Here is a 17,879-nt window from a genome sequence, read left to right as displayed (position 1 = left end):
GAAAGACTTTAAAGAAAGTAGTCACATAGGCTCTAGACCCACATTACAAGTAAACTGTGGGGTTTTCTCAGTTTCAGTTTTGGGCGCCATAAAAAATACGTATGAAAAACATGCAGATGCATACAAGCAGATGTGTCATCTGACTCATGTTTTACAAAAATTAATAAACAATGAAATAAATTACACACTGGTATAAAGAGTTACATGCAGGGGCAGAAACAAAGTTTAAGAACAAAAATTGACAAACACTTTTATTTTAATATAAAACATGAAATTTTTCAACATAAGAAATCTTCAACAAACTTTAAATATCATATACAAATTAATGTCTGTCACATATCTGACAGCTGCTACCTGCCAGATTCATACTTTACTATTCTCTCAATTGAGCAGCACACAAATGGATCTGCAACTTTTTTCCCCCAAAATCAAAGTATTTACCTGTTTGCTAGTTATTCTACAAACATAGTAGTTCATAGTAAGGAAGCAATATGACATTACTATCGATGTTTAGTATTCATTCTGAACTCTCAAAAGTAGTAAATGATATGACATTGTCTTCATCAAGGCAACAACAAATTTCTTCCCCTATCACAGCTCACAAAAATTGATCTGAACTGATTACTAATACTGTCATTCAGAACAACATTATTTCTGCCTACACACTACAGATCATAATAGTTATTTTCATTTCTGTTTTCAAATTAGCTGCAGGTCTTCAAAGTACCTGACAATCTCCTTATTGCTCATCTGGATTTGCTATGCTTCAACTTTTGAGATGTTTGTTCATATCTAAAAATTTAACCTTGTCCTTTTTTTTTACGAACTTTCCTTGTACTATCTCTTAGACTAAATTCATGTGTGTTTAATGGTAACAACTGACGTTGCAACTACTGACAGACACTAAATGTGGTGGATGTTTCTAAATATGCAGACTCCAAAGATTTAGCAAAATGAAAGACATAAATATGGCAATCAGTCAATCACTGGAGAAAACAAAACATCTTTGTATGAACTTTTCTGTAATAGCTGCTTGTAATGATGCATAAATAAAATAGCTAAAATGAAGAAAGAATGTGCACTGTGATGTTGTAGACTTAGAATGATTACTCAAGTTGTCTGAGCTGCAAAACTTCAAAACTTCACTGTTGACTTTATTATGCAGGCATACTACAGAACTGCACTACATGGTGAGTGAACAATCATAGGTTTTTGACAAACTGAAGACTACCTGAGACTTGGAGTTTAGAATACTGAATACGTTGATTGGTTTAAATCCTGCTACCCACGGGATTGCAAATCTTATGAAGGAATCTGCATTGACAGCAATACAGAGTACAATTCCTACATGCTGTGACATCGGACAACAGACCAACAATTAAATACAGAATCAATCACAAGATGATACAGTCATCAAGTTATTGTCCAACAATACATCTTTCCACACCATGGCAAATTTTATCTCCAGAACATTTGGACTGGAAGCCACTTCTAAACAACTTTTACACCCATAAAAAGGAAATAGGCACTAATCACTGCCCAGACTAATAACTATTGTTCTCCCCCCCCCCCCCCCCCCTTCCTTTTGTTATACTTACTGTGGCCATCTATTTCTACCTGTATTTGGTGGTTGAATTTTTATGTAACCTCAGGAGCTTCCACATTCCTCAATGAATGGAAACCAATGAAGAGGTTAGTCAAACTCAAAGAAAAATCCAAACGTGTTTCTATTTATAGTATGTCCACTCGAATTAAAAGATTTAAAATTCTTTAGGAGACTGCACAGGAGTCTCAACAAATGTGTACTCAGCCACATTATTTTGAATAAGCTGGAAGAAAAACAGACTTTAATCGCCCACCAATGACAATGTCATTACAGACAGAGCAAACAAAAGCTCCGACTCGAAAAAGAAATCGAGTGGGTTCTTTCAAACAAACCATTCTGGCATTCACTATAAACAACTAAAGGAAATAACTGGAAACCTAAATGTGGATGCCCACACAGGGATCCGAAATGTCGCCCTCTCTAATACCAGTTCAGTGTCTTTACCACTGTGAAATGTCACTCAATCATAAGCTGCAATCACAGAAACTGACATGGGACCTTATATGCAAAATCTTCAGTCCAGCTTGGAATATATTCTTTAATACTTGAGGTATCCAAATTTTACTTGGGCATTACATATGGATGTTTATTCATAAATTTTATCTGAGCACTCATATTTGCTTTATCACTTCTCAACAATACTGTCCAATGAAACCATCCACAGCTCACTAACCTGAATGGAGGCACTGTTCCATTACTTAATTTTCTGTGTGAACAATGATGCAAACAGAATTATACTGAATTAAACAGCTCCAAAAAGTTACATTTTCTACTTTTTCTCAACAGTAAAATTGTACAGACAACTCAGTTGGCCTTACAGTTAAATACCTGTTTAATACCATATCTGAATTTAGAAACTTTCACTACCCATTTTTAAGCTCATTCACTAAATAAATTTACTATTTTCATCTCAAAAGATCTCAGACAGCACTCCATTAGATCAATTCTACCATGAAAACTACAGAAGAAACACTCCCTGCACCCAGCTGTATACAAATCGTTGTTTGCAGCTACTGAAGAAATGTTACTGTTTCCATCAGCTGTACTTCCAACAGAGTCTGAAGTTTTTGTACTTTCCACATGTGTTACTGTTTTTCAAATCCTTTTCCACTGTGTCAGTCCTTTGCACTTTACTCCAAAACAGTTACATTTTCTACACTTTTTCTTACTCTTACAATTTTATGGGCAGCTCTCTGCACGCATTTGTTATATATGTTTTTGAGTACCAATTGGAATTTGTGACTATTATTAACTGGTTGTATGACTAAACACACCTTAAAATGCCAAAATTTGCTTTCACCAGTGATCTTTCCTGATACACATCCAAATTAACTTCAAACAATACCACTGAAATTATTGAAACATGACTTAACAATATAAGAATTTAAAAGCTTCAATTAAAACATTTTGGAGATTTCTTTTCCTCATAGGTCAGCCAGACAGCCCTTCAGGCATAGCTTGGCTTCTGCCTGCCCTTTTCCCTGGCCATAAGCGAACAAACATGCACACATACACACTTTACATGTATATGATAACAAATTTTGAAATATCTGCACCATATAAAAATACATTTTCAGAGATAGTACTACTGTCTTTGGAAGTGGAAAGTGACTGAGTATTCTCTCAGATTTGGTGTTCACACAATTTCAGGTGTCACATGAACCATCACAAAAAATATGGTGTCGTCGTCCGAGGTGGTATAACTCGTTCAGAATCTGGAACAGCTTGGAAGAGTTTTGGTTCTTTGTTATCAATTGTGGTGAATTCAAGGATAGATGCAATATTACCACATCGATAACAGTAATTTGGTGCTGACCAGACTGTGACCAACTTATCATCAAACATGTACTTGTAACCTGGAAGAACAAAAAAAAAATCAAAATTAAGACTCATACAATATTAAGTTATATGACTTAGCACTATTACTAGCAGTGTATTCTCACAAAGTCAATATAATGATAACCACCTAGAAAATTTGTCATACATAAAGCTGGAAAGCAATGGTTTTGATTCAACCTGAATAAAAGATTTCACAACTTTCCCCCATCATATGATGCCCTAATTCCATTCTAACTTTGAATTTCGTTTCCTTACAATTCTGTATCAATTGCCATATCCTGTATGTCCACCTTTATTTTCATTTTTGCAGATCTTTAATAAAAATTACAATGTCTGTTGAGTAAACTGAAAGTAGTATGAAAAGTTAATCCCTCTTAACATTTTTCACTCTTTTAGAAATGCTCTATATAGAACAACTAATAACTTTCCTAAGATGCTTCCAATTACCTTAGAGATACTTTAGAAGATAAAAAGTAGACACTACCAAAACACTGTAAAAGTTGTTGCCACAGTTCCACTTCCTGCACACAAAATACAATTTCTGCAAAAAGTTGGAACACACCACCACCTTAAAGCTAAACCATACTTCAGTGAGACCTTTTTTTCTAACTATACAGAAATTTAGCAGACAGAAAAAGTTCCTAATGGCTGAAAATGTGCCCTTGTTCACCAACCACACAAAAACTTGACAAAAAGGATTTAAATGGCTTTCAAGGAATCACCCTTCTTCAAGTTATATACAAAATTTGATCAAAATGCCTCTTCCAAAACATTCAGTAACAAATCTTATAACAAAACTGGTGAATACCCAGCCAGCTTCTGCATTGGTCAAAATTGCATAGATCAAACATTCAAGTTAAAAACAATGCCTTCAGGAAAAACCCAATCATATGCTTCTGTGCGTCTTCAAGTATACATATGATTCAATCAACTGCCAATCGCTCTTTATTATCCCCCAGGAACAAGGACTTGATCTGGATCTGAATCTAAATCTCATCTCACACACACACACTTACCCGAATAACCTCTTAAGTAAAATTCATAGGTGAGGTGAGACTACAATTTATGATGAAAACTGGTATTCAGCAGGGTCATCTTCCTCCTAGCCAGTTATAATCTTGTTATGGATAAAGACATCAGAGATGGGAAACAATTACTGGAAACCCATCTAACATGGAAGACCTAAAACAAGCATCAATAATTTTTGCCTACCTTTTGCAGATGATCTGGCAATACTAATTGAGGAGAAGACAGCAATCAAAACACAAACACTCCCAAGAAATGTGCTGAAAGAGCTGGTCTCCAAATATCCTTCCAAAAAATCTAGTACACCTGCTGTGTGTTACCTTCTTGTCTACTTTCCAACAATCACTGGTGTATAGGACAGCCTTCACATCTGTATTAAAACTTCAAATTTCTGTTTCACCATAAGGGATTCAATTGAATGAAGGCAGCATTTGCTTTCTTCACATGGTTTTTCATATAATCTCCAGCTATACCACCTTATGTCATCACACCACCCAGATACCACATGAATGGACAGTCTTGACTTGCTTCTTCACCATAAACAAAGGCATTTACACATTCTCATAAATTACTCTAATTTTCTCTGGTTGGTTGGTTTTCATTAATCTGGAGGTAGTGATGTCCACTGAGAATATGATCAGATAAGGAAGTCCACCTGCATCCAACTCCAGCCAACCTAATTAAGGGCAAAGACAGCTTAATAGTAAAGAATTCCTTCTAGTCGAGAGATCTAAAGTAGTAAACGGGAAAAGGCTAAAAATGTAACCAACATTAATTGGACTGTCAATAATAAAACAAGGTGAGAGAAATAGTTCGGGTAGCAGTTGGGTCTCCCCATGGCTCTGGAAGCAGATGGAGCAGACCGTTCCACAGCCATCCTAGCCCTGACCCATCAGAGGAAAAGTGTTGATGGGCGGGGGGAATGCACCTACGATTCTAAAGAGAGCTACTCGTAAAACATAAAATGGAACACGGCACAAAAAAAGAGGCAAATTGCATCCAAAAGCAATGAGAACAGATGAAACAAAGGATGCCAGAGGCAGCAAGCAAAGGAGACAGAGTTAAGAGTCACCCTGACCCAGTAAGTGGCACGAGATACCCCCAACCAAATGCAATTTCACAAGAGGGGTGAAAGGTAACAGCAGAGGCATACAGCAGCCAGTTGGCTCTTTGAAGCACCCAATGTGGTGGAAAGTCCATCAAGCAGAACTATTACAGGAAAAATGGTTACTGTCACAAAAATCATCATGCAATGACCAGCATAGTGAAGCCATGAGACTGGGGGAAGAGATCATAAGGTAGAGAGCTAAAAAGATGTTATAGGTGTCACTGAATTGGGTAACAGTACCATCACCCAGGGGAGAGGTGGTGGGGGGTTTGAAGGGGGGTGAGGGTGTGTGTGTATATGGTAAAAGACTGTATTGGGAGTCACAAGGGAAGAATAGTGTGAATTGGGTTTGGAAAAAAAAATGAGGTGGGGGAAAGATTGGGGAGGGGGGGCCGTTGGCTGTGACAGTCACGTAATTTGTAATCATATTAACAGGATATTGGCATTCTTATTTTTTCTGCATCTCATTTATATTCTTGTATCTTCTTTTCTTTCTCAAAGACTAGGTACATTGGTGAATGTGGAGGAGGATGATCCACACAACTCACACACTAAGGCAGTTGTTCGCAAGAACTACTTTTGGGGATTCACATATCTGAAGAGTTTTAGACTGTGCAGTAGAGGCAGCTTTAATCAGTAGCTATCTAGCGTTCATTTTTCTCAATGATTCAGCTTCTCCAAATTTATCTTCAATGTGTATCACAAAAAATAATGATTCAATTGCAGTAAAAGTATCTTCACCTGTCCGAGAACGTACCAGGTGTTGGATATACTGTTTCATTCCCAATTGGCTTGTCTCTCTTCTCATAAGGTAGGCAGGGTAGGAGAATCAGTAATGATTTCCTGCATTGGAATTTCTACTCTTGTCTGATGAGATGGCATGATCAGAATGGCCATTGTTCTGGTTAATTTGACACGTTTCTTGTGTAATGTCTTCCCTGATGCCACCCACTCTAATCAAGGACTCTTCACAGGCGCCACCAGCTGTAGCAATGGTCGCCTGGCATGACGGTCATTGCTGGGAGACCTGATGTCCCAGGAAGGTGGGCATCTACTCCTTAGCACGCATGGGGACCTAGCAGCTCAGACATAAGCAATGCGATTCCGGTGTTATCACGAGGATCTACCAAAAGAGTATGTAACGATCAAACCACAGCAGATCAGCTACTGTGTTGGCTTTCAAGCAGATATATGACTCTATGCAGTTATTGTGCAGAGTTTTAACACTGTATGCAGGAGGCAGTATTTCGGGTGTTGTTCTCCAGTTGGAGAACCAAGTTTGAGAATTGGGGTCAAACAGGAAACAGGGCAAAAAATTACTTCAACTGAAAGGTGATGTAAAGTGAAGGAATGACAACAGTGAGCAAGGAAAGCAGACCCTAGGGGATAGCTGGCTCATCATCAAAAGTTGCCAACAAGAGAAAGTAAGAAAGAGAAGCAGGATAGTCTGAGGTAAGATTGCAGCACAAGTAGTAGTAGTAGTAGTAGTAGTAGTAGTAGTAGTAGTAGTAGTAGTTGCTGCCCCATGCTCACCACGCATGTACTCATGAAAGAGTTGTGAGGCCCTTGACGGATCTCATTTCCTTTGTTTTATCTGTTTTTACCTTGGGGTCAACAATCTCTGAGTTTAATTTAGCTCTCATAGCTGTCATCCTTCGAGCTAGTAAGACTATTAGATTTACCTTCTCAAGCCTGCTATGCCTCTTGTCATAAATGAGTCAAGGACAAGTAAAAAAGGTGTCTGTGACACCTGCCAGACTCTGGTTATTATCTCTTTTTGCTCTGTGAAATATCCCTTGTGGAGCACACATTTGTAGCCATCATACAGACCTTTAATGATGTTTAGAATCTTTTACAGTATAACTTACTTTTGCAACACCTGCCACAGCATTTGGCATCCAAGGGCTTTTCACAACCAATGAATGCCAGGTACGTGGTCACCTAAGTTCTTTATTCTGTTCGAAGATGATCCTTTGTGTATTAATAAGATAAACACAATTATGCTGTTTCTGAAAACTGGCCTGTTCTTACGCTGTCAACTATCAAGTTAATCTTTAATCCTACCTAAAATAATTCTGGTGATGACATTAATGGGCACTAACAGCAATGTAATACCACACCAGTTGTTACAACTCAACAAATTTCCCTTTTTTAGGACCTTTACAACCATTCATTTTCCACTCCTTTGGAGATTTCTCTTAAAACCAAATACGTTTTAACAAGTGATAGTAAATTTTAATAGTAATTCTGATATCACTTTTTAAGAGCTCTGGTGCTATGTTGTCTAGGCCTGGAGCCTTTGTATTGTTTAGGTTATCAGACAATCCTAATTTTGTCCATTGTGGGGCGCTGCACATTTATATCTTTATCTGTTTCAGCTTCCTCTGGAACAGCTCTTACACGTTCCTCGCCATTATCTTCATGATTTAACAGCTACTTGAAGTGCTGCTCCCATCCTTATGGCTGTGCCTCCTGGGTCTTAACAACCCCATCCTTGCTCATAACTGGCCCTTCATGTCTACAGTTCTTCATTGACAGCCATTTGGTAATATTTTACAGTTCCTGTCTTGCTGCCTCTTCTGCTAAGTGCGATTGCTCATCTATGCATTTTCTTTTATTTCTCCTCGTCCCTATCTTCACTCTTTAGTTTGCCTCTGTATATTCTTTATGCACTTCAATCTTCTGCACTTTTGTTTTATAAAGATTTAATTTTTGTTTTAGTTCTGTCTTGGAGCTAATTTCATTCCATGTGTCACTGGAGATCTATTCATTCCTTTGATGTGTCTTACATCCTAACACATTCTCTCCAATATCTAGGTAACTGTGCTTATGTTTTTGTCAATCTGTTTGAATTACTTCAGGAATAAAGTTTTATTCAGAGGTTGAAAAATATGGAATTTGTTGTGGGACACTATGGAATATTCCCGCTTCAGCCTCTATGGTTTCATGAAGTTCCAATAGGCCTCAGCTCTATATGTAGCCTTCAAAATGGCACCTGTAATAGAGGTGCATTCCAAGCAGGGAGCTGTCATCGTGTTTCTTTTGGCAGAGCATCACAGATATTCATAAGCACTTGCAGAATGTCTATGGAGACCTAACAGTGAAGAAAAGCACAGTGAGTCATTAGGCAGCGTGTTTGTTGTCAGCGCAATGAGGTCAAGCAAACCTGTCCAATCTCTAGCGTGCTGGCCGGCTGCACTTAGACTCCTTCAGTGCTGGAATGTGCAGACACACCCATTTGAGGTGATCAATGGACTGCAATCAAATGCCACACTGCTCAACTGGACACCTCTGTTGGTAATTCTGACACCCTAGTCCACCAGTTGGTGTACACAAAGGTGTGTGTGCCCACTGGGTTACTCTCCACCATAAATCCCAACAAAGAATCATCTGTGCAGAATTGCTTGTGCGTTACGAGGCTGATCGTGACAATTTTTTGTCGAATGTTGTCAAAGGTGACGAAATATGGCTTTATCACAGAGGTGAAAACAAAATGGCAATCCAAGGAGAGGCGCCACACCACCTGTCCCCTGAACAAAATGTTCAAAGCTGCACCCTCAGCTTCTTCTGGGACTTTGAAGGGGTTACTCTGATGTCCTTCCTCATGGTGCAGCAATCAACTCTGTAGTGTATTATGCTAGTCTCAGGAAATTGAAGAAATGACTTTAGCATGTTCATTGCCACAAAACTGCGAAGGGACTCCTCCTTCTCCATGACAATGTAAGGCCTCACAAGTCTGCGCACCTGAGAGGATCTCAAAAAACTTCACTGGACTGTCCTTCCTCATCCTCCCTACAGCCTGGATCTTGCACCTTCTGATTTCAAGCTGTTTGGCCCAATTCAAGATGCACTCCGCAGGATGCTGTATGTAGATGATTGGGATTGACGCAACACAATGACAGCTCTAACATTGACCTGTAGAGTGGTACCTGATAAGGTGGCATAAAAACGTTACATTGAACAGAGATTGTTTTGTAGCCACAAGATTGGGAAATAATATGCTGTTTTAGAGTCCTGAGTAAAACCAACCTGATTGTATATGGCTGTCTTCATCAAGCCAACTACGTACTTCCTACTCTACCACAAGTCACAAAAATGGCTCTGAACTGATTCAGAACATAATTTTTGCCTGCACATTGCAGATCACAAGAGTCCTTTTCATTGCTATCTTCATACTGGTCTTCTAAATACCTTAAATCTTTTTATTGATCATCTGGATTCACTATTCTAAACATAAAATATGGGCAAATTGTGAGAATTCCATACTTTTTAGGTATTTTAGCGAAATCCCGGAAAAGTTTATGCCATACACATGAAAATCAGGCACTTTAACACGGTTATAAAGGCGTGAAGCCTCGTACACTAGCGAAACGCTTACACTCTACAGAAGTGGTGATCTGGCAGATGGCCTAGAAGACGAATACAAAATTTTAAGAAAGTACTTGGTCCCAAAAGAACAGAAGATAGACACAAAGTACAGTCCCGAAAAACAACTGAGGTAGTACCTTATCTTGCAGTAGCCATCAGAGAAAGAAGATTGAAATTTTATGGGCATATCTACTGACTCCCAGAAACAAGACTGACTCACAAAACTGAGATGCACATAGAACAACTCGAGATCATACCCTGGATCCAGAAGGTAAAAAATGATTTTGAAAGGCTCATTTAAGTCCATTAGACATTTTCAACACAAACTTGGAAACAAAAAATTAGCCAGAGAATAACATCACCACTGGACCAGTACACAGTGGACTGAAGACTAGACTTCAAAGATAACCAATGAAAGCTTTGTGGGATACAGCTGAACCTATTAATAATATGAGCATCTGATGATCATATGTTTTAGACTGCCAACACTAATGTTTATGTAAAAATTACATATGTACATAAGGAGTTGTGTGTCCTAGACATCCTCTCTCACAGTAAGCAAGCTAGGCATTGTGTGAAAAGAAGGCGTAATGGACTCCTTTGGAAACGATGCGCTGATGCTGAATTGCAGCATCCATTGTTTTTGGTGGCTAAAGTAGGTTACAATTTGATGTAAAATTATTTTTTACAAGAGTCGCATGACATAGTTCTTTGGCATGAAACAAGGGAACATTGTGCACCAAACTGTGTTCATATACACACACAATTTTTGGCAGAATACAACAAAGTTAATATATCCTTATCTGCATACGTACTCTGTAGCCCACCAAACAGTGCATGATGGAGGGAACCTGTCGCACTGTTAGCCATTCCCTTTTCTTTTCCACTTGCAGACTGAGCAAAGGAACAGTGAGTGTCTATATACTTCTGCACTAAATCTGATTTATCTTAATTTCACGGTCCTTACAAGAAATGTAAATTGGTGCAGTAAAACCATTTGGCAATGTGTAATGAATGCTAGTTCTCTAAACTTCCTAAAGAGTGTTTTGCAGAAAGATCATCATCTTCCCTCCAAGGATTCCCATTTGACTTCTTCAAGGAGCATTTTTGTAATACTCAGTGTCACAATGTGCATACTTTCAGAGTAACAGTGACTGGCAGTGGTTTATGCAAGATGGCTGTAACTTGTGAACATATACTCTTCTTTCTGAAATATGGCAGACTTCGATACGTCAGACAGAGTGCAAATCATCTCGACCTGGAAGAGTGTCTCGCCTTTGGCCACCACCGTGCTCATGCACGTGCACACACTACATGCAGCCTTATTTAAATGAATATGCAGGCTGGTACAGCCAGTTCATCTTGCTTTGCTGTGTTACGCTGTTGCATATGCCATCGACAGAGTTACTGCCACACTCTGAATTCTGGACTAGCATTTTGGTATATTCTACCATTAAATGTCTATGCTTTGTTAAACTAACTGGGCACTCTTTATCGGAATGGACTTTGGCTTGTGAATTGAACTTGTATTTTCGTAGTGTGTGTGTAAAATAAACATTTATCAATACTGAGCGTGTTCTTTCAGTCATAACAGTTAAAACCATTCTATATCTTTATTCTTCATGTCAACATATTTATTTCTCAACATAGTCACCACACTGACAAATCCATTTATCCCAACAAGAGATCAGTTTGTTGTAATTGTCACGGTAGAATTTTGGACTTTGTTGACTGAGCCACAACCTCATCTCTGCTTGCACTCCTTAATCACTATCAACATGAAGTTCTCGAAGGTGTTCTTTACATTTTGGAAACAGACGAAATCAGATGGGGCCAAGCCAGGAGTGCACGAAGGATGATCGAACCCAAGGCATCTGATCGTTGATGATGTCAAGCTGAAGGAGATGGTGCTCCATGTGTGGACGAACTCTTTGAATTTAAAACTATTACAGCACACTTTCTCATGCACTAACATAGTTACATTACACTGCATCATGTTATACACTACAATTAAGAGCCCTTCGGCAGATAAGGGCTGCAAGTATGTGGACATGAAGAATAAAGATGTAGCATGTTAGTAACATTTGTTTTATTTAAAAAGCTTTAAGAGTTTTCACATAAATTTGGAGTCATTACTTTTTAGTGTGCCTTCACATTTTATTTTTAGATGCACTGGGCAGCAAGAAATGTAGGTTTTATGAAGAATAGATGTGCTCTGAGAGGCACAATTTACAAAATCAGCATCATGAAGCAGTTGTACGAAAATCTGTTGTAACAACTATAGGCACACAGAAGAAATGCTGCTGAGCCTGCTCTCACTGCAAATACATGGTGGTGGATGTGCATATTCCAAATTGTAGCTCCTCCAATCCTTAACCAATGCAGTCATGGCAGTGTATATATGAGACTGTAGTTTAAATTTATTTGACGGGAGAATGGTGCGAAGTATAGCTGAACCCTTTCTATAAATTTAATAGCAGCACTATTAGAATGGTCTCTGCCACTTGCTTTTAAACTGCAGTAAGTGCCTATACTGCAATACTGTTCACATTAATGACTATCTAAAATTATATCACCACCAATACATAACAAAGACTGTTCATTATCTGTCAAGGTGAAACTTTTCACTAGTTCAAAACAATTCTTCCACTAATCTCTAAACATATGATTTTAACATTTCTTCAAAATTAATCACCACAAATGTTTCCAGTTTGTTGTTCATATGTAATACCTACATGTCAGTGTGTTCTTAACTTACCACCTGAGAAGCACTGCTCAAATCTATGGTGAATATCACCATTAAAATACTTTTTCAAAGATTTTTCTTTTTCTTTTATAGGACTGGTTTGTGTCTTTTGATTAATTCAAGTAATATTTTAAACTATAAAAAATATTTTAAAGTGATTTTAAGAACATAGGTTACTAATTTTTAAGACTTATTTCCTTCTACAGTGCTGATTCCACTTCCAATCCATTTTATACTTTGTAGCGCTTTCTCAGCCTGTGAATCATATAGCATATTCAACACAAACTGTGGTTATAAATGACTATTTTTATTGTTTTCAACCAAATTAAACTATTTTAAATGAAGTTTACTTACTCTGTAACGAATTGGTTTAGCACTCTCAGATTTAAATACTCATGTAAAATATGCAACATTTTCTTAGTCACAGAATGATAACTTGACTGTACACTTAAAAACCTGAAACTTCCTGGGAGATTAAAACTGTGTGCCCGACCGAGATTTGAACTCGGGGCCTCGGATGGTAAAGCACTTGCCCGCGAAAGGCAAATATCCCGAGTTCGAGTCTCGGCCGGGCACACAGTTTTAATCTGCCAGAAGTTTCATATCAGCGCACACTCCATTGCAGAGTGAAAATCTCATTCTGGAAACTTAAAAACCTATTTTACTACAGCTTATATATTTTCCACACTGCACCTTTTTTTTTGTCTATTTCACATCTCACTTCTAAGAACACTATGCAGCCAGCGCAATGTGTCACATTGTAGATGTTTGAAGACAGAAGTTAAGCAGATGATCATCATATTTCCCCCTGTCCTCATTTTCTCCAGTTAGTATGAAAGAGAGAGAGAGAGAGAGAGAGAGAGAGAGAGAGAGAGAGAGAGAGAGAGATGCAATGAATATGCTCTGCAATGCAGACATTGACCTTTCTTTGCCAATGTTTCAATAAATCTGATATCTTATATAATCTTTTTTCTAACATGAAACTTCAGTATTTTCAGCCTTAAAAGTAGCTTTGGCTCAAATGGTCTCATGGAATAATATGAATTGAACTAAAATTATTCACACCCAGTCACTGCATACTTCATTTGCATGTCTGAAGTATGAAATTTCTCCGTATTATTACATCATTTATCCAAGCCTCACTTTCACACACAGCTTGTATTCCCATATATTTGTTGATTACCTCTTTAACCTGCCTTGATTTGTGTCTGTGGAATCCCATGAGAGCTGTTTTTGACTCCCTGAACAACCCCTCCCCTTTTGCAACCTCTCCCCTTCCCCTCAGACTTTTTCTGTTAGATTAAAGACATCTAGTAGTGGAATTTAATGTGGTTATTATGTTTTCTATGTCTGACTACATAAGATTTCACTAGCTTTTATCACCGAAATATATGAACTAACATAGCAATGAGTAAAACATTGCTTAAAACAACCATTAGTTATGACAATAAAGTATTTCATTATTTTTACCTTCATGAACAAGCTGATGTGCCCTGCATATCAATTTGAGGCTGTTTATAGACATGAACTCGTGTGTCACTTTTGCTCCAAATAACCATCCCGCTCCTCTTGGACTAGCAGCCCATGTCTCCACATCATCAGGATCAGACCACACCAAATCACAAAAGGCACCTAGAGAAAACACACAGCCTTTATTTAAAGCTTTGCACTACAGACTTATTAACTGAACAATATTAAAATGAATAGTTTTGCAATACTTGCTTTTTAATGTACAATAAAGAAGAGCCATTTCGCTGAATAAATTACTTCTTCAGACACACTGTGGACTTATTTCTGCCAATTTTCAGTATCCAACATAATGCAATGAAATTTTGAGTACAAAATTCTGGTGGAACATATTAGCATTGTGATTTCCAGATGGTTATATTGATTTCACCAATACTGCATATTTAATGGGCAGCAAATACTGAAATATTTTCACCTGGGTGGTGCAATGGTTCACTAGGGAAGCCAAAAGTAATGAAACGTTAGGTTGTATGTGACAACAACACTTTGAGACAAGCAATATGTCTTTAAAGAATTTTTTGTGCATGCTACACTTTAAGATACATCACACAAATGTACCAGTAAAATATTTAACAGGCATCGGCATGCTTGCACAGCCACGATGACACAGGAATCCCGTACGTTTGTACATGTAAAACATAAGATCTTACATTATGTCATAAAAGAAACAAGACATTAGAGGATACTTCAAGAGCATGGGAATTTTGTGAACCATACTAAAATGCATAATTTGGCTTAAAGTGCACATTCGTATGTCCAGATGCAGATTTAAATTGTCTTGGAGTACCAGTACTGTATTATCTCATGTTTGGTTCTTTATTATGGTATAATGCCATACATGCTAGAAGATGAAAATGTGAACTTGAAATACAGCTAATAGTCTGAAATTAAACACTAAGTTTCAAATAAATTGACTGCCTCAACAGAAAAGATTAATAAGAGTCAAATTTCTTTAACAAACCAACAAAAATAACTTCACTGTTCTGCAAGCCGATTAACACTTGCAGCCAGAAAGCTGAAAACAAAATAAAATCTGAAACTGATAACATATTTTAGCCTTCTGTAATTATGTGAATGTTTTTTAATTCACTTGATAGCTCCCGGTCACAGAAATCCATTTTCTTTTCATTTGACGAGAGAGCAATAAACGAAGAGGAAACAGCAAAATCACTTCACGTAAACACGGGTCACTTTGAGTCTACCACCTCTCCACTATAACTCAGACTGCTCTGTGCACCAGGTCCAGATCTACAATATTTCCAAACTGGGCAATATTAGATAGTGGTGCTCCACCTCTTTCGAGTCTTTGAGGTAGGACACAAAAAATTTAAAAAAGTTGACTTTTCAAAAACATCATCTATTTTGTAGTGCACATCTTTCTGAAGAATCTGATATATAAAATATATATGTTTGATGGAACGTAAGATATGTTATTTAGTTTCAAGTGTGCCAAAGTGCAGTGCTAGGCCTCTTCACACAGCATTCTCCCATCGCATGTCCCTGTATTTCGCTCTGTTGAATTAGAAGGTGTAATATTTTGTAATGGGTGCCATCAAACTATATTCAGGACAATAGAAATGTCCTGTGGTGTCTCTCCTGCTCCCAGTAGGCCAGTTTGACATCCTTCCCCTCTTTTTTTTTTTTTTTTTTTTTTTTAAACCATCTCACAATTAATACTGGATGGGATTACTTATAATCAGCAGAACAAGAACTCTTCAGAAAATTTGCAGTCTTTACTGCCTATTAGCTAATAACTTGCTTTTTTGTGTGGTATAAAATTAAATATGGGATACATAAACCGAGTAAAGACAAGAGACAAGCAAGACAGTACACATTTCTTCAATCCTTAAGTCCTAGGTTTTTTTTTTCCTCTCTCTAATCTTGTCACAGCTTTATATGGCGTACTTTTCTTTTTGGGAAAGGATCAATTGCCTCATCAAAGTTCGTCAACATTCTGCTACATGAAAAAACGAAATATCATCGTCTAATACTAGAAAGCTGTAAATACAAATAGTACCCAGGACTGGTGTGGTTTCTAGATCTGATTACGTGTATTTTGTCACTGTCTGGTAGATAAAACTAAACAGGCCTGCCTAATATTGCAGCAATTGTTACACAAACCAAATAAATGAGACTATTTTGGCGCAAATGGTCATTTTTATAACAAAACAGAGTATAATTCACGCAGTACCAATACCAAATGCCTATTAGGCAGACTAAAAGCAAAAAAAAATTATGTTATGAAATGGTTTCACACTTCATTCGTACACACTAGCTTCTGAAGCACGAGATCGAAAAGTAGTAGTGAGAAATTTTTATATATATTTGGAATCGTCATATTCTTCTGTAATTTGCGCGAGTCCCCGTTTCTTCTTCCTCGTTTAAACAAACAACACTGTCATCACTAATTCTGTAACTATTCCTGCCAGTGTCAAAATTTATTCTCTGGTTAACTTCACTAACTCTGCCACAATCACCGGTTTAGTTATCCTGCATTTATTCTCTGGTTAGCCGTTATTACGTGTTCTTACAACGCATTTTCCGTACTACTCCCAGAACTGAACTTTACAGGCTGCTAGCCGAGGACTGTATAACTAGCCCTCAGTAGTGTAGAGGTCCGGCCAAAAAGTTTGTCAAAATTTCATTTTCTTGGATACATGGAGAAGACAATACGTGATCTTTGTTGCCTGTTATTCCTGTTCGTCTTGGTAGTCTGAATCTATGGAATTCACTAGTAATTATAACAACGCTGGTCATTTGCAAACCCAGTCAACCACAAACAGCAATTGGCATTCCTCTGTTCGGTTTTATTCCGCGCAGCTCGCGTAGATCCATTCACTTTTGTCTGCAGGAAAGTTTATTTCTAGATGTAACGGGGATTCCCCTGGCAGAGACATCACGTACACAATGCACGCATTCAAAAATCGACTTATGATTCATTCAGAAATAAACTTAGAATTTGTTCAAAAATGTTCAAAAACCAACAGGGATGCATTCAACATAATATGAGTAATCAATACACCAATGTGCGCTGGATGCTACACACAAGGTCTTTTTCCTCAATAATACGAACTTGATGCCCCCGTCAACATGACATTTCCGAACTCGTGATCTCCATATGTTCAGGGACTTGCCTTTCCAGTCTCTGGTATTACTCATTTCAGTGAGAACTTTTTGCTTGATTCTGTTGTCAGGTACATGTGGACTGTACCAACGTAAAAAAGAGCAAATACACAAGTTCGCAGGTATAACCAAGGACTCACTGGATTTCCATTACATACACAACTTTTGGGCATGATGACTATTATCTACCAATACAATGATTGATCAGTTTGTGAGCTGAACACTGATGCAAATTTATTAAAGCTTTTTACAGCCACCACTTACTGTAGCATATTTGCAATTGTATACACTGAAACACCTAATTTTTTACTTACATACTCCACAGACTCACAAAAAATACTTTCATCAAGAGCCATCATATCCCTAGAGACAGTGCTACACTACAACAGGAACATTGTGCACCCAACTTCTTTGGTACATCATGGCTTTACACCCCTGCAAGCTTTATTAAGGGGGAACCACTGACCAAGTCGGAAACCACTGCAGCGCTATCATTCTCAGACTTCGTCGCAAAACTTCAGTGGGGCTGGAGGAAG

General features: G+C 37.9%; 1 protein-coding gene across 1 annotated transcript in view; it reads right to left on the bottom strand.

Moving 5' to 3' along the window:
* Positions 1-233: 233 nt before the first annotated feature.
* LOC126299511 (serine/threonine-protein phosphatase 6 catalytic subunit) overlaps positions 234-17,879 on the bottom strand; it is a 77,177-nt gene continuing 59,531 nt past the window's right edge. The window contains exons 6-7 of the mRNA XM_049991473.1: positions 14,164-14,325; positions 234-3,462 (exon numbers count right to left, since the gene is read on the bottom strand). Coding sequence (XP_049847430.1) covers positions 3,272-3,462; positions 14,164-14,325 — 353 coding nt within the window. The 3' untranslated portion in view covers positions 234-3,271. The remainder of the gene's footprint in view (positions 3,463-14,163; positions 14,326-17,879) is intronic.

This window comes from Schistocerca gregaria, chromosome X (assembly GCF_023897955.1).
Source record: "Schistocerca gregaria isolate iqSchGreg1 chromosome X, iqSchGreg1.2, whole genome shotgun sequence".
NCBI lineage: Eukaryota > Metazoa > Arthropoda > Insecta > Orthoptera > Acrididae > Schistocerca > Schistocerca gregaria.
Note: the sequence above shows the minus strand (reverse complement) of the source record. Positions and strands in the feature narration are given on the sequence as shown.